This window comes from Agaricus bisporus (assembly GCF_000300575.1).
Source record: "Agaricus bisporus var. bisporus H97 unplaced genomic scaffold AGABI2scaffold_4, whole genome shotgun sequence".
NCBI classification, from domain to species: domain Eukaryota; kingdom Fungi; phylum Basidiomycota; class Agaricomycetes; order Agaricales; family Agaricaceae; genus Agaricus; species Agaricus bisporus.
In genome coordinates, this window is record NW_006267367.1 from 484,853 (window position 1) to 511,808 (window position 26,956).

At 48.6% G+C, this 26,956-nt stretch overlaps 11 protein-coding genes across 11 annotated transcripts; 7 read left to right on the forward strand and 4 right to left on the reverse strand.

Annotated features, from left to right (window-relative positions):
• The first annotated feature begins 855 nt into the window (after positions 1-855).
• AGABI2DRAFT_135160 (hypothetical protein) lies at positions 856-4,478 on the forward strand. The gene is given in 18 exon segments (XM_006459819.1): positions 856-1,219; positions 1,277-1,318; positions 1,519-1,871; positions 1,930-1,951; positions 2,007-2,071; positions 2,131-2,256; positions 2,308-2,476; positions 2,515-2,517; positions 2,535-2,597; positions 2,652-2,746; positions 2,798-2,866; positions 2,922-3,236; positions 3,289-3,357; positions 3,410-3,648; positions 3,696-3,760; positions 3,810-4,201; positions 4,253-4,296; positions 4,362-4,478. The coding sequence occupies 6 exon segments, from the start codon at positions 2,392-2,394 to the stop codon at positions 3,039-3,041; spliced, it is 435 nt and encodes a 144-aa protein (XP_006459882.1). The 5' UTR covers positions 856-1,219; positions 1,277-1,318; positions 1,519-1,871; positions 1,930-1,951; positions 2,007-2,071; positions 2,131-2,256; positions 2,308-2,391; the 3' UTR covers positions 3,042-3,236; positions 3,289-3,357; positions 3,410-3,648; positions 3,696-3,760; positions 3,810-4,201; positions 4,253-4,296; positions 4,362-4,478.
• Positions 4,479-4,612: 134 nt separating this feature from the next.
• Positions 4,613-5,664, forward strand: AGABI2DRAFT_219279 (hypothetical protein; the record flags this gene model as incomplete). The annotated part of the gene is made up of 5 exons (XM_006459820.1): positions 4,613-4,698; positions 4,768-4,858; positions 4,938-5,041; positions 5,108-5,287; positions 5,359-5,664. Coding segments are annotated over exons 1-5 (741 nt in total), but the record flags the coding sequence as incomplete, so codon positions are not given.
• On the reverse strand, positions 5,639-7,557 carry AGABI2DRAFT_202311 (hypothetical protein; the record flags this gene model as incomplete). Its single annotated transcript, XM_006459821.1, has 7 exons — positions 5,639-6,437; positions 6,500-6,688; positions 6,737-6,880; positions 6,943-7,055; positions 7,135-7,199; positions 7,275-7,429; positions 7,489-7,557. The coding sequence occupies 7 exons, from the start codon at positions 7,555-7,557 to the stop codon at positions 5,778-5,780; spliced, it is 1,395 nt and encodes a 464-aa protein (XP_006459884.1). The 3' UTR covers positions 5,639-5,777.
• An 820-nt stretch (positions 7,558-8,377) lies between these two features.
• AGABI2DRAFT_191682 (hypothetical protein) lies at positions 8,378-9,610 on the reverse strand. The gene is made up of 2 exons (XM_006459822.1): positions 8,805-9,610; positions 8,378-8,751 (listed from the first exon to the last, which is right to left on the reverse strand). The coding sequence occupies exons 1-2, from the start codon at positions 9,594-9,596 to the stop codon at positions 8,545-8,547; spliced, it is 999 nt and encodes a 332-aa protein (XP_006459885.1). The 5' UTR covers positions 9,597-9,610; the 3' UTR covers positions 8,378-8,544.
• A 24-nt stretch (positions 9,611-9,634) lies between these two features.
• Positions 9,635-13,856, forward strand: AGABI2DRAFT_202316 (hypothetical protein; the record flags this gene model as incomplete). Its single annotated transcript, XM_006459823.1, has 12 exons — positions 9,635-9,921; positions 9,978-10,143; positions 10,197-10,292; positions 10,349-10,981; positions 11,048-11,086; positions 11,148-11,294; positions 11,356-11,526; positions 11,575-11,635; positions 11,698-11,876; positions 12,042-12,152; positions 12,449-12,533; positions 12,707-13,856. 12 exons carry the CDS (start codon positions 9,635-9,637, stop codon positions 12,874-12,876), a joined length of 2,145 nt encoding a protein of 714 aa, XP_006459886.1. The 3' UTR covers positions 12,877-13,856.
• A 156-nt stretch (positions 13,857-14,012) lies between these two features.
• Positions 14,013-14,821, reverse strand: AGABI2DRAFT_59424 (hypothetical protein; the record flags this gene model as incomplete). The annotated part of the gene is made up of 6 exons (XM_006459824.1): positions 14,013-14,143; positions 14,194-14,284; positions 14,335-14,406; positions 14,464-14,551; positions 14,604-14,695; positions 14,744-14,821. Coding segments are annotated over 6 exons (552 nt in total), but the record flags the coding sequence as incomplete, so codon positions are not given.
• Positions 14,822-14,960: 139 nt separating this feature from the next.
• On the reverse strand, positions 14,961-16,353 carry AGABI2DRAFT_68353 (hypothetical protein; the record flags this gene model as incomplete). The annotated part of the gene is made up of 5 exons (XM_006459825.1): positions 14,961-15,467; positions 15,682-15,785; positions 15,865-15,968; positions 16,019-16,125; positions 16,177-16,353. Coding segments are annotated over 5 exons (999 nt in total), but the record flags the coding sequence as incomplete, so codon positions are not given.
• Positions 16,354-16,751: 398 nt separating this feature from the next.
• AGABI2DRAFT_219293 (hypothetical protein) lies at positions 16,752-20,234 on the forward strand. Its single transcript, XM_006459826.1, has 7 exons — positions 16,752-16,904; positions 16,957-17,067; positions 17,124-17,640; positions 17,692-17,933; positions 17,990-18,149; positions 18,212-19,283; positions 19,341-20,234. The coding sequence occupies exons 1-7, from the start codon at positions 16,765-16,767 to the stop codon at positions 20,048-20,050; spliced, it is 2,952 nt and encodes a 983-aa protein (XP_006459889.1). The 5' UTR covers positions 16,752-16,764; the 3' UTR covers positions 20,051-20,234.
• Positions 20,235-20,334: 100 nt separating this feature from the next.
• Positions 20,335-22,444, forward strand: AGABI2DRAFT_191688 (hypothetical protein). Its single transcript, XM_006459827.1, has 12 exons — positions 20,335-20,448; positions 20,511-20,573; positions 20,645-20,830; positions 20,890-20,977; positions 21,030-21,131; positions 21,188-21,266; positions 21,323-21,595; positions 21,654-21,775; positions 21,836-21,915; positions 21,972-22,022; positions 22,080-22,208; positions 22,271-22,444. The coding sequence occupies exons 1-12, from the start codon at positions 20,401-20,403 to the stop codon at positions 22,406-22,408; spliced, it is 1,359 nt and encodes a 452-aa protein (XP_006459890.1). The 5' UTR covers positions 20,335-20,400; the 3' UTR covers positions 22,409-22,444.
• Positions 22,445-22,993: 549 nt separating this feature from the next.
• Positions 22,994-24,238, forward strand: AGABI2DRAFT_191689 (hypothetical protein). Its single transcript, XM_006459828.1, has 2 exons — positions 22,994-23,570; positions 23,623-24,238. The coding sequence occupies exons 1-2, from the start codon at positions 23,105-23,107 to the stop codon at positions 23,730-23,732; spliced, it is 576 nt and encodes a 191-aa protein (XP_006459891.1). The 5' UTR covers positions 22,994-23,104; the 3' UTR covers positions 23,733-24,238.
• AGABI2DRAFT_135170 (hypothetical protein) lies at positions 24,181-26,747 on the forward strand (the record flags this gene model as incomplete). The annotated part of the gene is made up of 7 exons (XM_006459829.1): positions 24,181-24,371; positions 24,396-24,704; positions 24,756-24,887; positions 24,977-25,046; positions 25,167-25,564; positions 25,613-25,946; positions 25,998-26,747. 7 exons carry the CDS (start codon positions 24,181-24,183, stop codon positions 26,745-26,747), a joined length of 2,184 nt encoding a protein of 727 aa, XP_006459892.1.
• Between the last annotated feature and the right edge of the window lie 209 nt (positions 26,748-26,956).

Consider the following 26,956-nt stretch of genomic DNA (forward strand, 5'->3'; position numbering starts at 1 on the left):
ATGTCCTTTTCTATCAGTCCTATGATTCTTGCCTTCAACATGGCTGCCTCCGTCGCAGCGAGTTTCGTTATCGACGAGGGAACGGCCGCAAGTAATCTGCTTTCGCGGCCATTAGAGCTCGATTCTCTGCAAGACGGCCTAAGAACGACAGTCGGGCAGTGCTGATTTAGTCACTGATCCGGAGATTCGCTTCAAGCTCAACTTCGGTCGCACCGTTAATCATGCATGCATGTCCGGGAAGTTATATCTATCGTAAGCGTAGTCATCAGCAAGTTGGCAATTTACTTTTCACTTTTTGTCGCTTTTCGGCCTTTTTGCGAATTTGATACAAGCGCAAAAGTTGGGCAAAAGCTGAAATCATAAAATAGTCATTTCAATATTAGGTACATTTAGTAGTAATGTCTATAATCTTCAGTTTTCTTTTCAGTTTTTCGCTTTTTCAGTTTTTCACGGCATCTACAGGAGGCCAGCTTTTTCAAAATCCGGGCCCAAAATGTGGCAACAGCTTTTTCTCGCTTTTTCTCGCTTTTTTAGCTTGCACAAGCGAAAAAAAAGCTAATTGCCAAAGTACTGATGGCCTATGCGCACCATTTAAACGACAGAAATATTGTCAATTCTCGAGCACCCAGTTTATACTTCAAATTTGTGGACGAAGGAGACCATTGGCTAAATTAAACAGAGATTTCTAACAAAGGAGGACAAGTTACAGATGCAAATTAGCGTCTACACTATGGGAGTCAGCGGCATCCGAATACTTCTGATGGGTGTTATATGTGGGTTGAACAATCGACGTATAAATGCTAACTCTGTTTTCAAGGTGCTATATCTATAAATAGCTACCTTCAACGGTGTAGAATCACAGAACATGAACGAGGTCGTCAATTAATACTCGAAAAGAAAAACAACAAGTCAGAGAACTATTTCTGATAAGCGAACACGGGTCGAACATATAACACTCAAATTTGACAATCTCAGGAACACACACAACTGGAGCAAACGGGTGATACATAAGATGCAAGGGTATATCTGCTTGTTCATCTTCTCCTCTTCGACCGACCTGATTTCCGTCGGCCCGCTACAAGACCCTGTCTGTTCATTCCACGAGAGGCAGGTCGAGGAGCTAGGCCCTTCGATTTCCTCCATTCTTCTCTCCTTGAGCCACGAGGCCCATGCGTTGATATGCGTTTGGATTGTGATTCTGTATCAATCTGCATAGAATCTAGACAAAATATGGATTTCATATGGGATTTGACGACGTTGGAAGACGTGCTCGAACCTGTGTCGTTTGAATGATTTTCGGGAGTGGATGGTTCGAGAGCTATTAATGAGGAAGTCATTAATGATTGAAGACTGAAGGCGAATGGGAGGTATGGATCAGGAGGTCATCCTGGGGAAAAGCGGAGTCGAGTAGAGTAGCACCTTCCCAGATGCGGGAAGAGTGAATTGGAAAGTTGGAAAGATTATCCAGAGTGATATCACTGGGGTCGAGCATACCAAGGCGCACGAACCAAGACCAACCTGGGTTATCTGTGGTAGCTTCCATTGGATCAGCATCAGCCTCGCCTTCCTCTTTGCTTTTTATCGTTTGTTGAAGTTTGAGATTGAGACGCTGAAGGCGAGCGGCCTCTGTGGCTGCATATACGCCAGTTTCACGTTTCTTGTTGCGGAAAGACCGCTTGACTTTGGACCGTGTTGACTTTGCCATGGTGGTTGGTGGGAGAGGAGTGAAGTATTTTTTTTCTTTCGACACATCTTGACTCAGCGGATCAGCGTGGGAACTTTGCTACCGGGATTACAGTGCAAATCGTAGACTAACACCCTCCAGCTTTTTTGAGAGCAATATCTATACATTATTCTTGAGTAGCCTCCCTGTATAGTCGCGGCAATGTCAGATGAGGCACTACGTGAGCGAGATGGAAAGCGACTTATAATATATAGAACATTGTTACACCTGAAATCACAGGATAAGCCATATGCGCGAGATCGCGCAGATACGCGCCACTCACCGAATGAAAACCTCTCCCAAAGCGCCGTTCGATTTACCGTCCTGGAACTCTTCGGTGTTTGCAAGCTTCAATTGGAAGACTATTATAACGGCGCTGACAGCTTGAGGCGTGAAGTAGAACTGACCTGGAGGTTCATATAGCCATCCGTGCTAACGAGAAAGCCTTTGTATTCAAGGCCCCATTTTAGGCGAACGAAGACGGGCTTTCCGGTGAGCTCCTGCAGAAACGGCTTTGGGTTGACTGGGTTGACCTGCGAACGACTGAGGAGGGTTTCCAGTGGAGAGAACGGGGAAGGACTTACGGACGACATGGTGGTAGCTGGACCGAAGAGCACGTGCGGAGTTTTCAGCAGCGCTGATGGCTGTCCTCCCGCCTCTTTGCCACAATGTCAGACCGCGAGGGCCACACAGGCGCCCCAGGGGACGACGACCTCTCTCTTCCCAAAGCTACCGTCTCCAAAATGATCGCAGGTCTCGTCGTTCTCCTTCTCTGTCCTCTTGTCTGTCCTCACCCGTCCATCTCCAGAATTACTGCCGAATGACATCGTTTGCGCAAAAGAAACCAGGGACCTTGTCATAGAGTGTTGTGTAGGTGAAGTATACTCATTTTCATTGTGAATTCACTTTCCTGATTGGCTACTACCAGAATTTATACACTTAATCTCATCAGAGGCAAACGAGATCTGCGAACAAGAGTCTAAGAAAACGATAGCACCAGAACATATCATTAGTGCTCTCAAGGTACGTCTCCAGCCACTCTAATGGTCTCCTTCTGTTCATCAAGTACCCTAGCGCCTCGGCTTCGATTCCTTCACATCTGAGGTAGAAGATGTGCTGAAGGACCACAAACAACAGCAAAAAGTCGGTCATTCACCCACCCACTTATTTTCCGCTACAAAACTTAAAACCCTTGCAGGACCGCGAAAAGAAAGTTTCCAAGTTTGAGCAGTCTGGATTGACAGAGGAAGAGCTCCTCGCTGAGCAGGAGAAATTATTCGCTGCGAGTCGCGCAAAGTTTCAATCTACCCAGCAATGACCATCTTGTAGTATCATCTGTACGCCTATACTTATTCATTTCGCTTTCGCAGCTTTTCGCGCAACTTCTCCAGCCTTCTCATGGGCGAATCCCCATTCCAGTTTGTCACGTCAGTATCTTGAGGGTCGGCTGTCATGACTGGCAATCCTCCTTGCTCGATCGCGAAGGAGGCAGACACCGTAGCGAAGAGGGTAGCTATCGCAATGACTCCTTAGTTTGCGTCTTCTTTCCAACGTCATTGGCTCACCTTCATACACATCCCCTTCAGAGAAGGTAAGGCCAGCTGCCAGTCCGCCAAGAAAGCTGTTTCCAGCACCTAGGTCCAATATCAGTTTTTTCGCCCTCTCAGCGCCACAGATTTTACACACCTGTAACATCAACTACGTGTCGTGCATCCTCTTCGCTTTCAGTCCAGAAAGCGTCAATCCAGACCCCTTCCTTTCCCCGAGATTTCACATAGGCACCCAGTTGACCACTACGAATGATGACCCATCCTTGTCCTCCAGCGACGCCGAAATCCAAAAACGTTTGCGCTGCCTTCTCGATACTGGATCTCGTCGGTGGATGGGGCACAGAAAGCAGGCTCAATGCCTCTTCAGCATTCGGGCTATAGTATGATGAGTATAAAGTGCAAACGCAGGAAAATCCCCCCACCTCAATATATGTACATTTGGCAAAACTTCCTTCAACGCCGGCAAAGCTTCTGGGACGCAACTGTCCTATAAAACCTGTTGATACACATGCGTGGAGGCTGTATAGCCTACGTACAGGGATGGGTTCATATATCACAATGGGAGACCATTCAGGAACTTCTTGAATATCCGATAAGATCTGTTTAGCACGTTTTGGAGAGCAAATGAAGTGAATATAACGGGGCCGGCCAAGTTTGCTGCCTTCGATATCTTTCGGAGTAATACGTATTCGATCCGTTAGATACTTGAAACTGCACAAGAGCTTCCGTTAAACCCCGTACACCTCCTAGAGTTCTTTCATACTTTCTGTAATCGCCGTGATACGAGTTTAGGGCCCTGGTCGTCGGATGATCTGGTTGATCTCTAAACAACCACATATCTTCTCCATAGCCTAGTAGTTTCTCTTCTATTTCCTTTGGAAAGTCGTATCCTTTATCCACGATCATACCGATTCTTCCAGGTGGCAACCTATCGCGTTCCAAGAACAAGTGGGGACAATATAGAAAAGATTATCCGAACCACATTCGTGCTCCAATAACCGCATACGTCCCCCCTCCGCCAATCTAAAGCAACAACGTTCATCGTCAGTCACCCAACAGAGCACGTCAAAACAAAAGGGTAACCCCGCCTGTGATTTTAGGGTTTTTCCAGTAGGTTCACCATTCTCGTCTTTGAATTCGAATTCATCGACGATGAACAATCCAAGAGTGACGAAAAGAGGTCCGTTATTTGCCGACATTACACCAAGTGAATTGTTTGAGAGAGATGACGAGAAGCTTGAGTGCATTTGGGGTACATCATCTGAGAGATAAGATAACGTCACAGCGTAGTAATTAAGCAGTAGCACATACACATTACCGTAAAGCCACTCCCTCATTAGTCTTCCTCCTTGTAATACTCTTCCCATGGAGTCCTCCATGCAAGTCTGGGCCGTCCTCTACCATCCCACACTATTCACCGACGACGTGAGCCCCCCTTTTTCCCCTCTTCAAAATGGAATTCACGCCAGACATCCATGTCAATGTCAACTCTAGTTATATCAGCGCGCCCTTAAAGTCATCGACACCCTCGATCCAGAGGCCGCCACACGAATTCGGAGGTTTTATCGACGTGAAGACGCATGCCGTAAGATCCATACCTCTTCCATTATCTTCAAACCGAAAAACCCCTAGCCAAATTCATCTCCCTTTCCCAAAACAATTAGGAACGCTGATCGGGCATCTCTTACGGCGGCTTATGCTGCACGAATTGGGTGTTGACCCCAGTATCATTCGGTTCTCTACCACAGAGTCCGGGAAACCTTACATCGTTCGTACACCAGAATGATCAAGTGCCAAGTCCATTTTTCTGAATTAGACACCCCCCCAAATTCAGGCTTCCCCCGAGTTAAACCCTCCCCTGGGTTTCAACATTACACATGATAACTCCCTAATCGCATTGGCCTTTTCCAGGAACCAAAACCCTCCAACGCGCAGTATCGGCATCGACATCATGAAACTACACATTCCGGGGAAAGAGTCATTTCCATCATTTGTTCACACTGTAGGCGATCAGGTGCGAAGCTAATTTACCCAGAAGACCTGCTCATGATTGATTTACTCCCTCCTCCTCCTCTTCCCGCCTAGCTGACTCCGCACGAGCATCATTTGATATTTTCCGGATCATCTACCGAAGAGAAGTTACAGACCTTTTTCTGGATGTGGACCATGAAAGAGGCTTATACCAAAGCCCTGGGACTTGGTCTTGGCTTCGATTTCAAACGTGTCGAATTTGACGCGCAGAGTAGAATTCTTCGGGTAGATGGAGAAACTCCGATAGGCTGGAGTTTTAAGATGTTCGAACTGAAGGATAACGAAGACACATACGAAGGTGTCGTCGCAGAATTTGTGGGAAATGGCAAAACCGAAGTCGTTCATGAAAGCGACACTCATGAATGGCTAAAGCAGTATGATGCTGTATCGTTTGTCGAGAATGTGATTGAGCGTTTCGGGATGCAATGAATCAATATCCGGGGATGTGGTTATAGTATTTCATCAAATCTTATCTATTCTTGATCTTCGATCGCGTTCAGAGAGGCCGCCGTGAGCCATTCCCCATAATACACACAATCCTTTGGGTTAACCGGGCCGCCGCCTTTGCAGAAATCAAACGATGGACAAAGAGTACAAGGGGCTTCCGACCAGCCGAGAGACAAGTGCTCTTCCTTGATGGCTCGATATACACTGCCGTCCGTTTCATCACCAAATCTTGATAGGAAAGGTGATGGCGATCTTCCCAGGTATTTCCGTTTACGCCGGGGGACCTCATCTTCCTCTGAAGAGGAGGCATCTGAGGGGCTCAAGACACCAAGCTTTTTCCTCTTTTTCTTCTTCGGTTCCCCGTCGGTCATGGCATCCGAGGAATCTGATTCGATCTCGACCTTCTTTTTCTTCTTCTTCCTCTTTAGTGTCGCGCTTTCCGGCTCGGATTCTGTTTCATCGTCATCCTTTCTCCGTTTCCTTCGCCTTTTAATTCGTGACTCATCCTCGGACGATGAGCTTTCTTCCGACTCTGACTCGTTCCGTTTCTTCCTTTTCTTGCTATGCGATTTCTCTTCTACAGACTTGGACTTGCGTTTCTTCCTCTGTTTCTCTTCTCTATCGGAATCGGATTCAGGCTCGTCATTAGCTATAGAATCCCACATGGAGGTTCCGAATGCAGGCAACTTAAGAGCAGCGACAGTTCAGTAAAAAAAATGTCGTCATGCATCCCAGGGAGTGAACCTACTTTTTCGATTTTGCCGTCCAGAATGAGGACATTTAGAAGCATTTCCACGTGTTCGACTGACAGTTCCGTTTCCGTAAGCTTTGCTTTCTTCAAAGAAGACCGAATATCTTGCGCAGTGGGGTATCTCGGTGGATTAGATATAGCATACAACACCCCCTCACCACCACCTTCTTTGCGTTTCGGGAAGGTCTATTATATTATAAGTGCAAAGATCAGAGTCAATGCATTTGGACTGACCGTGTCACGAACGAACTTGTAACAGACTTCAGTCAAATGTTGAATGAATTCCGTATCTAATTCGTTATCCGTATACCATGGACCACCCGTCAACGATATCGAAGGTTCCAGGCCTTCAAGCATGTATATCTTTCGGGTCGGATGCTAGTTCGAATGTGGAGTCAATTGAATAACTGGATTTACAATATGACGTGGTTATTGTGTACCTGAACGGAAGGGACACGTTTCACGAGTCGTTTTTGCGTCAATGTCTTGAGGGACCGATCTATAATCGTTTGATGAAGGTTTGTCTTTGTCTTGAGGTGCTTCGTCCATATCCCTGAGTGAGAGTGAGTGAGCAACGACAATTACGAATGACATCATTGGAATCATGACAGTGTTTACGAGACGAACTTTACCTTCACTCCCAGCAGCTTTAATATGACTGAACACGAGGTTTTCTTCTCCATTCAAGTCTTTTGTTCTATAGCCGTGGCGTATCGAACGGTTAGTCAAATTTAAACCTATGACCTCATTTAAAAAGAAAACTTGAACATACGCGACTAATTCGCCTTTTGTAACAGCCCTGAATGAAACCCTACGGTTTGAATCGACAAGCGTCTTGATGAGACCCACTCCAAGCAAAAAATTAAGTGCTCTTTCCCTGGCATTTGGCTCTGAAATGATGGTTTCAGTGTCCTTGGCCGTCATTTCCTATAAACCAAGTTTTTAGCGCGGTTTTTCCAACTCAAAATAGCATTATCTCTCCGCACCTTGTTTGGAGTGGAAAGAATGGCTTTATGAAGCCGACTTTCGAGCTCATTGGGAGGTCGTTTACTCATGAGTGTCTAAAAGGAAACAAGTCAAGTATCGAAAAGATTGTAATGTAAGGAATCGAAAGTATATCACGGTCACCTGACCAAAAACGCATCATTCCGATGTCGACGACCTGATAAGTTAAGTAAGTATTTACCGTTTGTATTTTTTTTTCCCTTGCTCCGTCCGGACGCCGTATAACAGAGAGCATAACTCAGGTTCAAGCTGATGCAGAGACCAGCCAGGGCGATGGCGCAAGCAAAAAAACGCTTGGCCCGTCGTCTTGCTCAGGTTGATCCTGGGACCTGAACATAACTCTATCCAGGGTCTCAACTTCATGCACGTAAAAAACTAACTACATACTCGTCTATGATGTGTACCTACTTCATTCAATCGGTTCTTCCAAAGATGCGTATGGAAATATCTATTTGTAACTCGCACCTGATATCTATCGGTTGTAGTGTGGGGTGTCATGCAAAGATGCGCAGAGTCATTCTGCATTCTATGCAGTTTGATGTTAATCTACTTCTCTGATGATGGCCGCAGTTTTGGAAACGGCGTCCCTAAGTCATTTAAAGAACGTGAAACATGAAACGTTGGAAACACACGAATCGCATCACTAAGAAGCAGAGGCCCGGTAGGGGTTTTTTTGATAGGGACAAGCGAGTCCAAGAGTAGAGATACAGTATGTGTGGGCTCGTGTGATCAATGAATGGGTTGAGGCCTGGTTGTTATGAAGTTGTTTATCGGCAATACTGGATGCAGGGATGAAATGAAGATGGACAGGTCGGTTCGTTGAAAGCTGTCCGGTGTCGGGAATATAAATGCGATAGATCGGGCTCGGAGGCAGTAAGAGAATTATTATAATTAGTGGTAGCTCATAGGAACTACTATGTAAGCAAACGGAGAACAAGTTTCTATGGGTACTTTTGAGTGGGATGTTGATGATTAAATAGGTGATTAACTCGTAATGTGAATTCTAGAATGTTACATAGGCTTGGCGATAGGCAGAGTCAGTAGGGGAAAAGTGAATGGGCGTCGTCAAACTCGGTATAATCGGCATGACTGGGAAATGAGATTTCGTAGGGTGTTGTCCATATTCTTCGTTCTTCTGTTTCAGAGATTTTCCGCTTGGAAGAGTTCCAGTACATGCCGCAGAGTTCAAATGCGGACAATTCAAGGATGTCATATAGAACCTCGGCAACTTGGAGGAAAAAAGTCTACAAGATGACATTAGCGGTGTTGGAATGGGGCCTCGGATGACCAAACTCACTCTATCTGGGACGTCGAGGAAATTTTGGGTGTTCATGAGCCGGAGATAGACGAGATTGCTCATGGAGCGACTGATGCTCCGGAGTATGGGGAGTGGGGGAGAGCTTGTGGAGGCAGAAAAATTGAGAAGGTTTTGGGAAGAGGCGGCGAGGGTTTCGACGATTTCCTCAGTCAGATCGCCGTCATGAAGCTGGACACTGGCCAGTGGGCGGCTGGGTACGAGGGCCAGGGCAGCATGTAGTGGGCCAGTAAACTGGGACAAGGCAGGGAGTATAGAGAGCGGGACGAGTGGTGTCAGCGGGGGTGACTTTGGATCAGGGATGTGATCGAGAGAGAGGGAGTCGAGGATGGGAGCCTTGGAGAGAAAGTCGACAACCGTCGAGTCAAAGGGAATGGAAGAGGAAAAGTGGCGAAGACGGGGATAGCTGACACTGGGGTCGGAGATGGCTGCGCGCAAGACCGAAGAGGAACAGGTTGTGAGCGAGAGTTCAAGTGACTCGAGCCCAGTCATGTTCACGAGAGCTTTCGCCAGAGCAGTGTAGAAGGAACTGAAGATGGGAGAGCGGGGCTCCATTCTGACATGGAAGGAGCGGACACAGCGCGCGAGGTGAGGGTTCCTGGCGAGAAGAACGACGACGAGAGGGTTCTTGGTAGAAGGGCCGAGCGAGATGGAGCGGTAGAGATGGCGCTGGGCGATGGGGAAGAAGGCGGGGGAGGTGCGGGCGAGAACGAGGAGGTCAGCGGGTGCGAGGGTGGCAAAGACATTGTCGAGGAGTTCGAGAGGGAGGGCCATGGGAGAGGACTGACTGGTCGTGCTGCTGGTCTTTTGCGATGTCGACGATTTATATCCAAAACGCCATCACGGCACGGCACGGCCAGGGCGACGGACCAATCAGCGGCGAAGCTGATCGCCGCGCATCTCCCCAGATCCGATCTCACTTTCTTCATGTCTCTCCGACGCTTTCTCCCTCACTGTCGTGCGTTTTTGTATCCATTTTTTTAGTCGCGTATTCACCTTCTACAGGTCCATTTCTCCCCAGGACACATTCCTGCGGCGCCCTCAACGCCTCCCACGTCGGCCAGCGCGTCGTTCTCGCTGGCAACCTTCTCTCGGGACGGTGACTAGCCTTCCTCTCCCCACTTGTCATTGCCAGCTCATCACTCTCTCACCAAGCAAGGGCAAACGCGTGTCATTCTTCCCCCTCAAAGACTCGCATGGCACAACTCAGCTCATCCTCTCCGACCCCCAGGGTTTCTCCGACCTCGCAAATGTTCCCCTCGAGTCATCCGTGCTCGTCCAGGGCACCGTTCTTCCGCGGCCCCAGGAAGCCAAGCGCCAGGTCTGCTGCTTCTTTCTCATGTCCTGCTTATTCTCACCCCTCCGGCCTTCAAGGGTTCCACTGGCGAGATTGACGTCCAAGTCGAAAGCTTCACCGTTCTAAACCCTGCTTCAACACTGCCTTTCACCCCTTCAAACCCATTCAATTTGGTGCGGTGACCGTCTTCGCTTCCCCATCACTTTCGCCTTAATAACTGCTTCTCCAGCCGGGCGAAGACCTGAGAGCCCGATACCGCTATTTGGACCTGCGAAGAACTGCCTTGTCTGATAACATCAGGAAGCGTAGTCAGGTCGCGCACCTAATTCGGAGCTCCCTGCATGCTCAAGGCATGTCGCCTAATTTTTCTCTTTTCCTATTCCGGCTCACCCTTGCCTTTCTAGGTTTTGTCGAGGTCGAGACCCCCGTCCTCCTGAGATCTTCTCCAGAGGGTGCCCGAGAATTTCTCGTCCCCACACGCCAATCTCATTCTGACCCGATCCAGACTCAGACCGAACGTCCCTCTTTTTACGCCCTCCAACAGTCCCCACAACAGCCCAAGCAGCTTCTGATTTGCTCGGGCGGTGTCGACCGGTATTTCCAAATAGCCAAATGTTTCCGCGATGAAGATGGCCGCAAAGATCGCCAGCCGGAATTTACCCAAATTGATCTCGAGATGGCTTATGTTTCCTGGGGTCAACCAGCTCCGGCACCTTTGCAGTTCTCCGATGCATGGAGAATCGGCGGTCTGGAAATCCGACAAGTCGTAGAGTCTCTTATTCAAAAAATCTGGTCCCAGGCGGAGCAGATCGACCTCCCCGATCATTTTAATGTCCTCACCTATGGCGAAGCAATGACACGCGTGAGCTGCTATGCATTGTCAAGACTTTAGCCTTCAGAATTGACAAATGTCGTTGATCCTTCTCAGTATGGTTCTGATAAGCCAGACACGCGTTTCGGACTCGAGGTAACGGGCCTGACAAGTCTTCATTTCTTCTTATTGATTATATTTCCTTTTTCTCACGTAGATCACCAACATTACACCTTATCTCCCTACCGATATACTCAACGCATATGATCAAAATGACCAAGTTTTAGAGGGTATCATTGTTCGAAAGTCAAAAGACTCAGAGTTCATACGCGCTTCAAAGGCCTGCAAGGATGATCACGGCACTGTGTGTTGTGTTGCCTTGATTAATGAGCCAATTTTAACTGATCGATCGTGTACTCCTTTAGTGCCACGTTCATTTCTCCCAGACAACCGCTTCTACGTGGTTAACTGACTCTGGGCTTGACTGTGATTTTCTCAAGAATCTGACAGCAGATGACCACGCTCAAGTGAACGCTTCTTTGGAGCTCAGGCATGGAGACGACATGTGGTTGTCCAAGCGTCCTCAATCACCTAGGGTAAATAGATACCTCCTAAACTTTTATCAGATGCTGATGCTGAATTAGGGAGGATCGACAGCCCTGGGTAAGACTCGTTTGGATATCTCCGAATTGGCTCAGACGCGCGGTGGGTGCATGTTATTGCTGTACATGAGTAGGTGCCCGTTCAACTCACTGGTACCTCTCTAGGAGACTTTACAATCACCCGGGACCCTCATTTCTTATGGATCACCGAGTTTCCATTATTTACTCATGCCGATGAGGATAAAGATCATTTAGCCAAAGGTCGATGGAGTAGTTCTCACCATCCATTCACCGCGCCCATGTGGCAAGACATCGAAGCAATGTATCGTGGCGATATTGAAAAGGTGTGTTTCTATGCCATGGAACCTTGATACAAAAAAAGAAGTTGCTAATTCAAAACAACGCTTGTCATGAATTCACTTTTGAATTATGTTCTATGCATGTTTCACTTGGCATTCCTTCCTCGCCCTGGTTTTTTTTTTGTCTTTTTCTTTTGGTTTTTTGCTCAGGTCCGTGGTCAGCACTACGATCTCGTGCTGAATGGAGTAGAAATCGGGGGTGGGTCTGTACGTGTTCATGATGCGCACATGCAAGACTATATCTTTAGCAAAATCCTTCAGGTACGTATTCAATTTCTGTGCATTTTTCTATCCCTTAAAACCCCCGGTATCTTTGTAAATGCCGTTTCTTTTCAATCAGCACTGCCGCTTTCACCCTTTTGCCCTTGACTTCTTCAACCCCATCAGTCCATATCTCGTTTTCTTTATTCCTAGTCTCCTGGATGAGCCAGTTTTGCACCATCACGACCCTAACCTTCCAAACCTTCTCTTTTTCTCTCTCTCTCTCTTTTTGTAATTTGCTCAATTGGATTTTTTACTCACGGAGCAATATCTTGTTTTAATTCTTCTGTTTTTAGTTAACCGAAGAAGAGAAATCCCCATTTGATCAGTTATTACATGCCTTGGAATGCGGTGCCCCACCTCATGGAGGTATCGCACTCGGTAAGTTTTACTTCTTCACCTTCTACAACCCCCCAAACTAAAACAGTCCATGATCATTTTTCATTTGTCCATTTCTTGATATTGACTTTTTTCCTTCCTCACCCTTGTTTTTTTTATTTTTATGTTTTATTGTTTTTGTTTCGACCCCCCAAAAACAACAACAAAATGACCAGGATTCGATCGATTGATGGCGATCCTGTGCAAGACTCAATCAATCCGTGATGTGATTGCTTTTCCGAAGAGCGGTAATGGGACAGATCCCTTATTCAAGAGTCCTAGCACCGTCAAGGAAGCGATGTTGCACCAATATGGTCTCCGATCACGAGGGACAGAGCAAAAGTAGATTCGCGTTTTTTCGGGTCATCTACAACAATTGGACTTCGAACACAGAAAAAAGGGTTGAGAAGAGATATAATAAAAGATTTACTGTAGGCGAGTGGCGTGTTGTGGCGTTTAATGGAAGCTGTTTGACAAGAGGTTCGAGACCCGGTCGATGAAGCGAAAGAGGAAACAAAGATGCATATGGAATCACGTAGATAGAATAGAATAAGATACAGGATAGATCACGAACTAGTAGTAAATATATTCTGATCTTCTGGATCTCGGCGATCGTTACTGTTCGTGCCGTTCAAAGAATGATAATCTGAAGAGTCCGTTGCTGGAGTAAACGAAATAAGATTATTACGGGGAGTGCTGGGATTGCTGCTGTTGTCTGTTGGCTCGTACGGAGACACACCATACGTAAAAGCCCACGGTTCGGTAGCAGTTTGACAAGGTGACGGAGAGTTGTTGCTATTTACAACGTGAGTCGGCGGAGTGGCAGGGGGTTGTGGGGAAGGATCATCATTATGGATTTCGTTTGATTCTTCATGACGCTTTGAAGATAACCCTTCATCAATCATAGTCAAAGAAGACCGTAGCTTAGATTCAGGTTTACGATGTGAAGGTACTGAATGCCTACGCCCAAGCTGCTGATTGCGCGTAGGCGAAACCGAACGTGGGGGTGTAGAAGGAGGTGAGACCGCGTAATGTGCATCTGCCCAGGCACCCGCTTCAGTAGCGAAGCCCGAATTTCCATTTGTAGGGTTTGTGGGTAGCCACGACAAGACTTTCTTGCTCCCTGTACTGGATGGAAGCGGCTTGCTCACGATTTGCTCAGGAGTGTTAGTCAGAGAGCTTGCGGCTGAGGAGGAAGATGCCGGGTGGGCCATAATTGAAAGAGGTGCCAAGATGCTGAATATTTGATCTTCTGATTGTGGGGGACCGTAGGCATCGAAAGGGTCTGGAACGGATTGCAGCATTGGCTCGATGATGGGATCGGACCTGGTTGTCTCTTTTGTCAGAAAAAGGTAAGAATGTGGAAATGACATCACATACGCTTTTGCCGTGAACCTATCAAAAACGTCCATGGTCGAGCGAACGACGATACAAACCTAGGCAGTGTAAGCGAGGGGAGCACATGGAATGTGTACCGCAAACCTTGTTCTGCACCACATTCCAGACCTCTTCTTCATGTTCAAGTATTTCCTGGTAGTGAGCCGCTTTGAGTTCATCCAACTCGTCGACTTGACGCTGAAGGACGGTGAGAGCTTCTCTAAAGCTCTGCAGATCTGAAGCGAGGGGTGAGAAAGCAGGATAGTGTGTATTACCAGAAACCTACTTCGCTCTTTGCGGTTCATGTTTCGCATTTCTGTTTGTCGAATAATGCGGCTTCTTTCTCGGAGTGCGCGTTCATATGAAGTCGAGCGTTCCTTTGTGGGGATAAGAGAACACGCTTTTTATGGGGGTAGAGTACACGTACGTTGACGATGGTTTTGTAGGTGTCGAGGTGTTGGCGAAGCGGCTTTTCGAAATTTTTGTCGAGGGTTTCTGCCTGGGAAGGGAGGGTGAGTTGAAGGGTGAGCCTCGTGGTCGGATGGAACGTGCCCACCAAGACATGCCAGAGATTGCCGATTAAGTGGTGGACTCCTGCCGCGGCCTGGAGTCTGCTGCCAGCCTCGTAGGCGGGTCCTTTTAATCTATGCAAGATAAGGGACGTAGCTCAAGAGTAAACTTCGATAAGCGACGAACCCACTACAGCGCTCCATTGAATCCGCAAAGGCAGCTGTTGCTTTGGACATGGCGAGGAGGGCAGAGCGGTATGCGGCTGAGGCAGCCATGACCTAGAGACGAGTCACGCACTGTGAGATGGTGTTGAGCGTAATACTTACGTCGTCGTAGGCATGCAGGCTGGATCTGAGGTCAGTGCGGGTGATGATCTTTGCTGGGCCATTAGAGCCAAAGTTGAAGGCAGAAGCGTTGGTGACCTCGGAAAAGGTCGGCGAGGGCGGGCCGGGCGACGCTGTCCTGCGCGGGGCGACAAAGGAAAAGAGGCGGGGACGGGCAGGCATAAGTATTGGAAGAGAGTTACTACGTCACACCCAGTCACTATCTACTCCTCCCAGCCGCAAGCACGCTCATCTTGTCAGGCGCAGTCCGCAGGTAAAACAACTTGGCTCTCCTCATCCGCCCCTTTGGCGGCTTCTGCTCCAACTTGATCTCCTTCACGTGCGGCGAGTTCACGAAAAACTGCATCTCCACTCCTGTCCGCTGCACAATATTCCGAAGCACAAACGACGTGTCTATTCCCCTCCGACGGATCGCGATGAGGACGCCTGTGAATGTAGTTGGCGCATGCTCGAGTGTCACAGTGACGACGGAGCCAGGCATGAGTTGTTTCGGTGAGCGTCGAGAAAAGAGCTCTGTGAGCATGGCCTGTTTCTCGGGTGTGGGTAGTGTTTTGTGAAGATATTCCATGAGGCCTCTTCCGACATTGGCGCGCGGGGGTGGTGGGATGGACGGCGTCGGTGGCACGAGGGCCGACTTGGAGAAGGGATACGCGGCTGTCTGGGCGCGACGAGCTGTCGTCGAGAAGAAACGGGAAAGCATGGGCGTCTGTCCGACGAGGAGAAAGTTATTTGAGGGAGACACGTCAACAAGGGCAAACAAGAGGATTTATTAACAAGAGCATGTGTGGTATCATACAGCAAGCAGAATAAGATAGCATCCTCAGTGGCAAAATAGCAATACGCAAATGCTTTTTTTTTCTATTCAGAACCCTCGTCCTCGTCCCCTGTGCAGTGCCCACTCAGTACCGCGCTCTCTACACACGCCGCGACTGTCGCTTACCTGCCTCGTCCGCGCCCATACGGACTGTACCCACCGTATCCACGATATCCTCCCCTGTATCCTCCTCGGGAGCCACCGCGTCCTCTGCCCCGATTGAATCCTGGAATATTCGTCCGCTTGGACGTCACCTAGACACCTACCATCAGTCTACGTACAAACAGACCCTGGTCGCGCCGTACCTTGATGAGCCTGCCACGGAATAACGAATTGTCCATAGACAACGCGGCGTCGACATGCTCCGACTCTGCAAATTCCACGTATGCATATCTACACTCGCGCATGAGCAAACGATACCGGCAGGATAAATAGTTCCATACCCTTTTGGATGCCCGGTGAATTTGTCGCAAAGAATAGTCACCCGGTTTATCGTACCGCAAGACTGAAAGTGTCCTTGAATTTCCTCGGGCGTAGCGCCATAGTCGACCTAGACTACGCGTCAAAACTGGCATATGACAAAGAAAAAAAGAATGCAGACATTTCCAACATAGACACTTCGTGAATCAATGAGGTTTTTGTCCTCCTCGGTGTCCATTGGAGCGCTTTCACCACCCTCAGACGTATCTGCAGCCTTTTCTGCGGCTGCCTGCATCTCCCTGAGCTTTTTTGCCTCTCTCTCCATCTCCTCCACCCGCTGCTTCATGAGCATGATCTCCTATGAAAAGGTGAGCGAAAGCCAGCGAAGAAAGGAAAGAGAAACACTTTTGAATCATCCTCTTCATTGAGGTTGACTTGACCGTCCTCCGAAGCCGTTGGGAGAGGCTGTGTGGGTTCGACGTCGGCCATGGATGTGTGGAGAGGTGAGTTGTTGGTGTTCCGGGTTGCCAGATGGGTATCACGTGATCTGCGGGTGTGACATCACCCCAAGCTCTGGGGTATGCGCCTTGCTCTGCATTCATTCCCGACTGTGAGCCCCTGATGAGCAGCGAGGCGCCCACGGTGAGACTGATATGCAGAGAGTGGCCGTAGTCTCGGATTGGAAGTCTGCTTTCGGACGAATGACCAGGCGATCACAACCCATTCCACCACGTGCTTTATCCTTCAAACCAATACCGCCACCATCTCAATGGCCAAGGGTGAAGAACAGCCCACCATGCTCTCCTCAAAGAAGAAGCGCGCCGACGACGACTCCCTCCCCCTCGACGTCGGCCAGAAACCTATTCAGCTCCAGCGCAGACGGGTCTGGCGGGCTTGTGAAAGCTGCCGGTACGTCCGACATCGGTCCCCTAGCACATATCTCACCCCTCTTGCACCCCAGTCGCAAAAAGGTCAAGTGCGATGGATGCGAACCAACTTGCTCACAGTGTGCTTCGTCTGGCTCTCAATGCACCTGGCTTCAGACCAAGGATCGGGCTGCACTCAGTCGGCAGTAGGTCGTTCCCGACTCATCGGCATCTTTCACCCCATTGACTATTCTCGTCCTAGCTATGTACAGGAGCTCGAGGCCCGACTGCTGCATATGGAGTCCCTATTCACGCAGATCACGCCCGTCCTTGAACAGCTAGGCCCCCTCGCTAACAATGCTGTCCCGTCCTCGTCGACAGTTCCCTCGACTCCCGGGACTGCAAACAAGCCTGCTCCTGTTGCCGCCGTCCCTTTTCGGTCTCTCGCACCCAAGGTCCAACAATCACCCGAGCCGTCCACACCCACTGCAATGCAACTCGAGGATGAAGTCAGCGAGTCTTTCGGACAGCTCGCACTCGACGAATATGGCCATATGAGATGGATAGGAGGTTCCTCCACCATGTCCCTCATCCAGTCATTCAAATCCCTCACTTCCTCCCCCTTGCACCGCATCTCTCCGATGGAAGAGGACCCCCACGCTCCTGGGCCAAGTGTAAATAAACTTTATTTTCCTGCCGCCGTCTTTTTCGGCCAAGTTCGTGCGCTCCCCGGCCCTGAGGAGGTCGAGTACCCGGCAAGGGATCTCGCTGATAAGCTTGTGAGTTCATCGTCCGCCTTGCCCTGTTCTTGCGTTTAATCTTTCTTTCAGGTGGAGGCCTATTTCGCTAAATTCCATTTCTTGATGCCCGTCATTGACAAGCCATCATTTATTAAAAAGTATCACCAACTCATGGATAATACTCATGACCGACTTGTCGCACGTTCAGAGACAGCATTTTTGTCGCTTATATTCGCGGTCTTCGCTTGCGCCGCCAATCTGGTCCAAGATCCTCGTCTGACCGTATCCGACCGCCAAGATGACGGCGGTATGGGCATGGTCTATTACGAACGGTGCGCTTGCACTCGCATCACTCATGACGTATTTATTCAAGTTCTTTTTTTCATAGCGCACTCATTCTCCAGTACATTAGCCACCCCAGCATTCAGGTCGCGCACGTTCAGTGCTTCGTTCTTATGTCATCCTTCTTGTGTTCCGTAAACTGCCTACCCCAAGCGTGGATCCTGCTGGGTCAGGCCGTGCGCACCGGGCAAGATTTGGGGTTGCATGTGGGTGGCTTTGGATCTCACGCTTCGATTTATGGTAATCTAACTGCATCATCTATGATTAGCGATCACCCCGCGTACTCCTCATCAGTTCTCTCGAGAAGGAAACTCGCCGCAGAATTTGGTGGGGTGTTTATACCCTCGACCGTATGCTCGCTCTCGCTCTTGGTAGACCTCTTGGCATAAATGACTGGGATTGCGATGTTGAGATGCCTGTGGATGTCGACGATGACAATTTACCTGAATATTTCTCAGGAGCGCCGATAACCCAACGTCAGCCCTCCTTAATGGCCGGAACCATCAACATGATCAAACTTTATGAAATTGCTGGTCGGATCCTGCGGCAGGTTTACACTTTAGAAAACTGCAAAGAAAATATGGAACCGGAAAGACGAGCGGAATTACAGAAGACCGTTGAATCATTTGATAACGAGCTAACGACATGGTGCGACGATCTTCAACCAGCATTCAAGTCACAATCAGAAACAGAAGAACAAGTCTCTATGGGCGCTGTTTTGTGCAGTCACTACTATTGTCTCGTGACAACGCTTCATCGAAATTTCATTCCTGTCAGGCACGACCAACTGGTCACTCCAAAATCAACCGTAAAGGCTGTCTCGTCCGCGCGTTCCTGCATTCGTCTGGCTCCTTCGATGAAACACGTTGTACCACCTTCTCATCATTTGGCGTTCTTCATCCAGAATCTTTTCAGCTCCGCGGTCATACTTTTATTGTACGCCATGCATTCAAACGACACACGTGCTGCAACTCAAGCCAAGGAAGAAGTAAAAAGTGCTCTTTCAGCACTAGAAGCTTGGGAAGGCACCTGGCCAGGGGCTCGAAAATGCAAGGAACTATTGCTTGATTTGATGAACACTGCCAACGAAGCGGTAGCCAAAGTTCAGGGTCAGGGTCAGAGGATCAGTGTGGAAAACCTGAATGGTTCAACATCTACTCAACCTGCGAGCCCTATCTCTGCCCGCATGGAAAGGCGAAAATCGGTAACAATAGCGACAGCTCCCTCCAGTTCACAGTCTTCTGGGCGCGCTGTGAGAACACGCACGAGGAGAACCCAATCCCGAGACCATGGGACACCTGGCCGGCGGCTCTCCGCTGTCTCACCATACCGGGTGGATAGTAAGTGATATGAATTTTTGGCCTCATCATCCTTCTTATTCATCTGGATATGTAAAGGTGCTGCACGTGCCCGTTCGACTTCCCGAAGACGAGGTCCTGACGATGGTGAGAATGGGAGCTCAGGTCTTTCGTATTACCAACCGTTCAGTCCAGCCACCACACCTTCGGGGCTAACAGCATCTGTCAGTCAGCACAGTTCACCAGCTTCGAACGGGCTCCCTTCACCCACGATGACAACACTGGAACAATCCACGGAGTCCAGCCCTTCCGTATCCAATACTTTTCCAAGTTTCAACAATCCAATATCTCCGGTGGCACCATCATCCCTTGATTATGATTTTGCCATGCAACCTAGCCCGTTGAGTCAGAGTCAAACGAGCTCACAACCGTGGAACAGTAACGGAAATGGGCGCGACCGACAAGCGATGGACATCTATACGACACCGACAATGCAAGAACCCACGTTATTTTCGAATTCGTTTGGATATGGGCCGACGATGGAAGGCAGTTTTTCCGGATTCGATGCTGCATCGGATGTGACTTTGGCAGGTTTGTCTACCGCTCCTCCAAGCACATCATTTTCAGTTACTGGACTTCCTTTTCGTGGGTTAGATTATATCAGGAATTATAATACCGCTGGTATGAGTCCAGGCGGAGAGCAAGATTCTCTATGGTCAAGTTATGATCCGGGTGCTTTTGGATTGGACCCGGATCTTCCCTTTACCATTAGTGATACTCTTTCGGAGGTTCATGAAACGACTCGCTGATTTTTAAGCTGACACTGACAATGACAATGACAATGACATTTACTATACTGACTGCTGCATCTTGTCTCTTGTTTCGTTCTTTTTATGTGTTGTTAAAGAACCACTCTTGGACTCGATTCAGTATGTTGAACATGCTGTTTTGCTGTACAATATTTGTTATGCATATAGGTTTCGTTTCGTTTGCTGATATACACTTATGCCATCAACTATTTACCCCATTTGGGTACCCTATATCCGCTTCGGTAAAAACGGTTGCCGGAAGACATGCATGATACTTAAGTATACTTAATTTCTTACCCACACCATCGACTTTGTCTCCAGCGCTTTCTCTCGTTTCTCTAACCAAAGACATGGCGCACCCTGTTGTGAATTATACGTCTGAGTCCTCTTGGGCAATGGTAAGGGGTCTTCCTGCAGATCTAAGTAGGAGTGGTTTAACGGGCGGTTGCGATTTTTACAGGTCGAGGACAAGTTCTCGCCATTTGCTAAAGAGACGCTAGCTAAGCTCATAAAGTTTCTCGAAGTGAATCTAAACTTTACACTTCTTTTTGGTTTACCTTCTACATACTGAAGCGTGTGTGTTTTTTCTCTTAGGAGGAGATTCTTCCTTCAACAAAGGTCGCTCATGCACAACTTCCTAATGAACCCGAATTGCGATGGAAGACTGTCAATCCCGTTATCACTGAACTCAAAGAGAAGGCTAAGAAACTTGGATTGTGGAATTTGTTCTTGAGCAAGGCGCATTATCCTAAACATGGTGTTCCTCTCACGAATTTGGAGGTATGTATTCGTGTTACACTGTTATCCTTTTTTTTTTCTTAATTGAATTTCGACTTTAGTATGGTGTTATGGCAGAGATTTTGGCGTTTGGAGGTCATATGGGTTCTGAGGCAGTCAATTGTTCGGCCCCAGATACTGGCAATATGGGTGAGTTTTCCACTTGTTACTACGTGGAGGGTTTGTTCATGGCTGGTTGTAGAGGTTTTGGCAAAGTATGGTAATGAAGCTCAGCAGAAGAAATGGCTTGAACCCCTGTTGAATGGTGAAATTCGGTCCGCATTCGCCATGACCGAGAAGGGAGGTATGTACCATTATTAGGACGATAATGGAGGAGGAGTAACCTTTTTGTGCTACTAGTTGCTTCATCGGATGCGAAGAACATCCGCACTTCTATTCGACTCGAGGGTAATGAAATCGTCATTAACGGTCATAAATGGTTTGTGGCCAATCTTCCCTTCCAGAACTTTCTCTTACAGAATGCCTTTGGTTCAGGTATATCTCCGGCGCTGGTGATCCCAGATGCAAAGTCCATCTCGTCATGGGCAAGAGCGATCCAAACAACAAGAATGCGTACAATCAACAAAGTGTGGTACTCGTTCCTGCGGATGCACCAGGAATAAAAATTATCCGACCTATGCATGTTTTCGGTTATGACGATGCTCCTGAAGGACATTGCGAAATCATTTATGATAATGTGCGCGTGCCTGCTACGAACTTGGTTCTCGGTTGGGGTAAGGGCTTTGAAATTATTCAAGGTCGCCTTGGGTAAGTTGTTGACATGCTCAGGTGTTTGTTTTTTGTGTTCCTAATTTCCGGAATTCAGACCCGGCCGTATTCATCACTGTATGCGTTCAGTTGGTGTTGCTCAAGCGTCTCTCAATCTCCTTCTTCAACGTGTTACCGATCCTAACCGCAAAACTTTTGGCAAAGTCCTCTATGAACACGGTAAATGTCATACACACCAAGGAATGAGGTATATATTTTCTAACAGATAATTTTTTATAGGAACTGTCGTTGCCGACATTGCCAAGTCCCGTGCCGAAATTGAAAGCGCTCGCCTACTCGTCTACAGTGCAGCTCTACAGGTTATTCAGCGCCAACTTTCTTATGTTGGAAATTCAATTTAATTGCTTTTGAACAGATTGATAAATTCATGGCCAAGGGTGCACTAAAGGAAATAGGTATTGCCAAGGTGAGGTGGCCGCCCCCAGTATAATCCGATATGTAATCTAAAATTATGGTTACTCAGTTTGTTGTCCCGTCTATGGCTTTGGCCGTGGTCGACCGTACGATCCAATCTTTCGGCGCTGAGGGAGTCTCACAAGATCAAGAGCTCGCAAGACGCTGGGCCGGTCTCCGAACTCTTCGTATTGCCGACGTATGTTTAGAAACCAAAATTTCACCCGATTGCATTATTGATTTTTTTTCTACGCCAAACAGGGACCTGACGCTGTTCATATCCAACAAGTTGGTCAGCGTGAACTTAAACGGGTACCTTACCTTGCACAAAAGGCGAAGGAGTTGGAGAAGCGAGAGCAAGCTTGGTTCAAAAAATACAATGTCAAAACACATCTCTGAACGTAATTTTCTCAAAATATGATGCCTGTTTTTTTTTTGTTGCCGTTGGGAATGAACGTTTTTCGGCCAAGTTTAAGACCGAGCCGATTCAGTGAGAAATACAGATGCTCGGGTTGTAATTTGCCGAGCCGAGTCCGCCTTGCGGAGGCTGAGTTGACTATTGTGATGGTGACAAGACTTCTTGTGCGTTTAACAGAAAGGTCAAGGCACTATCCTAGACGATCCAGGAGTCATAATATACTCCTCAAGAAAAGTTTACCTCTAGCAGGGCCAGCAGCAACCTCCTATAAAACTGAAAAAGGCGATAAGAAGCATCAGTGGAGCAGGATAGAGTCAGCCGATGGGCACTGGAGTGGATGACATATGTCCATAGAGTTGTCAAGCGAGCGTGTAAAGCTGTGTAAAGTCAGTCTACTTTGCAAGGCAACAATTAAGAATAGAAATTGACTGTAGTGAAGCTATTGTCACTGAGTCGGAAATGATGAAAGTGAAGAGCGGACGCTGGGTCTAGAGAACGTAGGATCGGGGGTGTGGCGAAATAATTCCAGGGATGCACAGCATACTCCTCCTTCTGGGAAAGAACACAGACATTCTCAGGATCGACCACGCAAGGGTCTGTGCACCTCCTGATGATCGCGTAGATCGAGTTTGAGAATCCTGTTCTGGCTAAGCGCCCTGTGCAGTGCCACTGCCAATATGGGGCGATCACACAAGTCACGCGTCACGTGGAGAGTAGAGAAGGCTATTTGGATTTTAGAAATGGAGAGAGCAAGGACCATGTCCCAGGATAGTAGTGAGCAGGAAACCAAGCGAGTGATCCGCCTCGACATCCCACCACGCGTCTTCTATGTCACAGGAACAGCAGTCGCAGTTGGGACTGTTATCGGTGGCGTCCGCGGTGGACGTCTAGCAGGCATGCAGTTCCTGGCAGAGAATGTGCACAGACCGCCTACGACAGTGCAGGGGTGGTATTTTTACAGGAAGACGAAAAACTACAAGGTGATGCTGGGTGGATTGAAGGGCGCGGGAAAAGATTCGCTCCGGCTAGGTCTGGCAGTACTTGGATGGGTCGGGACAGAGGAAGCTGCGAACCGGTTCGGGTACGGGAATGTGAAGGAAACGGGGGCGGGCTTGGTGAGTGCGGGAGCATTTTCGATGATCTGTGAGTAGACGATTGCACGACATGGCAGCGATGGTGACACTGGAGGATACAGACCGACTGCCGTGGAAGACGACGCGACGGGTTCTTGCACTGGGGGTGGTGATGGGGGGTGTGCTGGACGCGCTGGAGTGGGGTCGAAGAGAAATGGGACGAGAGTTGTAAGGTATATATAAAGTGCCGATAGTGTACCAGTTGACACAGCTTTATCCGGTCGTCTCCACAGATATTCCACATAAAGCAGTCTGGAATGGTCTTTGCCTCCGCGGTCTCCAGCCATTTACTTTCTGCCCTCCCCATCATGCTCAAGTTCTGGCCCGCAGCGCCCCAAGACCAGGTGACGCCCAAGGCGCGGCGAGACGAGACAAATCCGTTCGAGGGGACGCTGAGCAGTGCCGGTCGCGAGCAGTGGTGCGGCGCGGGGCTGAGCACGCCGCCAGCGACGACGACAACGCCTGTGCATCCGCTGCTGCAGACGACGAGCAGCAACAACTCGCCGGTGGGCGCCTCCGGTTCGGCCGCTTCGGATCTCACGCCTGGCGTCTCTTCCGCCGGCCCTTTTGCTGCTGCCCAGCCTACCACCCAGCTCTCCCTTCATGCCCCCGTCTTCAACATGCAGCAACCTCCAAAAGGCCGCAGACCCCCCCATCCAAAGTCCCGCCCCTCGTCCTCATCGCCCCCCACGGCCTCTAACCACTCCTCCCCTGCACCTCCTGCCTCCAAGGGCCAGCTGCACATAAAACTCATCCAGGCCCGCGCCCTCAACGTCCGCACCCCCAACGCCCGCCCTTATGTCGTCGTCCAGTTCGAGCAAAACGAATTCATCAGCCGCGAACCCATCTCAGAAACAGACAAGGAGGTCAGAGGTGCCCCAGTCAACCGTCCCAACGGCTCGACTGCCATCCCCCCCTCCACCGCACTCTCAGCCCTCGGTGCGATAGGCTCCAGAGTCGCTGCCTATGATGCGGCCAATAAAAAGAACACAAAGCCGGGCTCCAATGGCTCCTTTGGAGCTTCAATGTCGTCTCTCCGTCCATCGATGGCTCCCAACTCCAACGCCACCGCCCCCGCCCCCTCCAACGGTCTTTTCGGACATGTGTCTGCTCATAATCCAGTATGGAAACACGAAGTCTCCTTGTTAGCCGTTTTTCACCATGTCTACCATTCCCTACTAAACTCTTGCCATAGCGATGTTACATCCACAGACTCTCAAATCACTTATATGGTCTATGATCGCGCCGTATCGGACCAGGGTTTTTTGGGTTCCGTCAAGATAAGACCCCTATTAATCCACGACCACACCGTTGATGACTGGTACAAGTACGTTCCTTGCTTTGATCCTCGCTCCTGTTCCGTTATCACGATGGCGATATCCGCTTCTGCACACTTGACTAATTCTTTCTCTCCAGACTTCAGCCCATCGAACAAGAAATCGTTTCAGGAGAAATTCGAGTTCAGGTGACTTTTGAACAATACAAGGTCCGCAACCTTGTTTTATTTCCATCAACGGACGTCCTTAACAATTTTTCCGTTCCGCATTTGACTTGATCTCGCCTGCGTGGTGATATCATGATTACCTCATAATTCAACCTCGACTAGACTAAACGAGCCTTGACACCTCGAGATTTTGAATTCCTCAAGCTTATCGGCGTCGGAACTTTTGGCAAAGTTTTCCAGGTCCGAAAGAAGGATACGAGGCGGATATATGCTATGAAGGTTCTATCAAAGAAGGAAATCGTGGCCAAAAAGGAAGTCGCCCACACCATAGGAGAACGCAAGATACTCCAACGCTCCCTCGATTCTCCCTTCCTTGTCGGGCTCAAATTTAGCTTCCAAACTGACACCGAGTTGTATCTCGTCACTGATTTCAAGAGTGGAGGAGAGCTATTTTGGCATTTGCAAAGGGAGACGCGCTTCAGCGAAGAGCGCGCAAGGTTCTACGTTGCCGAACTCACCCTGGCTCTGGAACATTTACACAAGTACAATATCGTATATCGGTCAGTGCCGTTGGATTCAGCAGGGACTTGTTTCTGATATCAGACCAGGGACCTCAAACCCGAGAACATCCTTTTAGATGCCACAGGGCATATTTCACTTTGTGATTTTGGGCTCTCAAAAGCCGATCTGCGCCCGGATGAGCTCACAACAACGTTCTGTGGCACCACGGAATACCTTGCGCCGGAAATATTGTTAGATGAACAGGGCTATTCCAAGATCGTCGACTTTTGGTCTCTCGGTGTCCTCCTCTTTGAAATGTGCTGTGGATGGAGCCCTTTCTATGCGGAGGATATCCAACAAATGTACAAAAATATTTGTTTCGGAAAGATTAGATTCCCGAAGGGTGTCATTTGTGAAGAAGGCAAACAGTTTGTGAAGGGTGTAAGTTAATCTCAATACTTAATCTCGGTCTTCAGCTGACCATATTCGTAGCTTCTTAACCGCAACCCAAAGCATCGGCTGGGCGCCAAGGGCGACGCAGCGGAGCTTAAAGACCACCCATTTTTTGATGGCTTGGATTGGGAAGCCCTAGCACGCAAAGAAATTGCCCCACCGTTCAAACCCGTGGTGGAATCCGATGAATCGGTCAACAACTTTGATCCCGAATTTACTACAGCCGATATCAGTAATATGAGTGCGGCTGAAGCATTGGATGAAGACGACCCAAGTGAAGAATGGGTCTCACGTTCCATTAGTCAAAATGGATTTGTTCATACTCCCAATGGGCCTTTGGGAAGCGAACGATCGTCTTCAACATCCGCGAATCAGCAGCATGGGGGTTTCGGGTTGGGTCCGCTTAGTACGATCAACGGAAATGGGAACGCTGCAACTACTAATGGACATACCACTACCAACAACAACACCAATCCCTCGACTACTGGGCCCCAGGGTATTCAGATCAAGTCCAACAACGCCAAGAAGGATGTCTCCGGCACTCCATTAACCAACAGTGTACAAGAGAACTTTAAGGGATTCACTTATTCTGGCGAAAGCTTTGTTATACCTCCAGGAGTGTTGACACATCATAAACAAAAGGGCGATGACATGGTAGACGGCGAAGAGGAGCCTGAAGTGACGACGGAAGACGAAGTTGAGGATACGAAGATGAGTGCTGGTAGGTATGCTTATATGCGTAAAAAGGGCTTGGGTTTCAGTTCCTTGGACGATGATTTTATGTCGTAACTTGTCTTTTGAGCATCTACAGTGGACTCCGACTTTCTTTCTTTTCGCCTTTTCTTTTGTCTTATTCATAATTTTTCCTGGTATTTGATGTAGTGGGCTCCGTCATCATTTTTTATCATTTTTTTCTTTCTTTCTTCTTCGATAGGAAACAAATTCGCGCATATAACGCTTTTGTAGTAACTCATATCCCCATTATCCGCACTGCACAT

Coding starts and splice junctions, on each gene's coding strand:
- AGABI2DRAFT_191688 (XM_006459827.1), top strand. CDS start 20,401: ATGGCGCACCCTGTTGTGAATTATACGTCTGAGTCCTCTTGGGCAATG. Junction 20,574..20,644: donor AGCTCATAAAGTTTCTCGAA/GTGAATCTAAAC, acceptor TTTTTCTCTTAG/GAGGAGATTCTTCCTTCAAC. Junction 22,023..22,079: donor AGGAAATAGGTATTGCCAAG/GTGAGGTGGCCG, acceptor ATGGTTACTCAG/TTTGTTGTCCCGTCTATGGC.
- AGABI2DRAFT_219293 (XM_006459826.1), top strand. CDS start 16,765: ATGGCCAAGGGTGAAGAACAGCCCACCATGCTCTCCTCAAAGAAGAAG. Junction 17,068..17,123: donor CGGGCTGCACTCAGTCGGCA/GTAGGTCGTTCC, acceptor TTCTCGTCCTAG/CTATGTACAGGAGCTCGAGG. Junction 17,934..17,989: donor GGCATGGTCTATTACGAACG/GTGCGCTTGCAC, acceptor TTTTTTTCATAG/CGCACTCATTCTCCAGTACA.
- AGABI2DRAFT_191689 (XM_006459828.1), top strand. CDS start 23,105: ATGGGGCGATCACACAAGTCACGCGTCACGTGGAGAGTAGAGAAGGCT. Junction 23,571..23,622: donor GGGAGCATTTTCGATGATCT/GTGAGTAGACGA, acceptor TGGAGGATACAG/ACCGACTGCCGTGGAAGACG.
- AGABI2DRAFT_135160 (XM_006459819.1), top strand. CDS start 2,392: ATGTCAGACCGCGAGGGCCACACAGGCGCCCCAGGGGACGACGACCTC. Junction 2,598..2,651: donor TGTCATAGAGTGTTGTGTAG/GTGAAGTATACT, acceptor GGCTACTACCAG/AATTTATACACTTAATCTCA. Junction 2,747..2,797: donor ATATCATTAGTGCTCTCAAG/GTACGTCTCCAG, acceptor CAAGTACCCTAG/CGCCTCGGCTTCGATTCCTT.
- AGABI2DRAFT_191682 (XM_006459822.1), bottom strand. CDS start 9,596: ATGGCCCTCCCTCTCGAACTCCTCGACAATGTCTTTGCCACCCTCGCA. Junction 8,752..8,804: donor TCCTCGACGTCCCAGATAGA/GTGAGTTTGGTC, acceptor GTCATCTTGTAG/ACTTTTTTCCTCCAAGTTGC.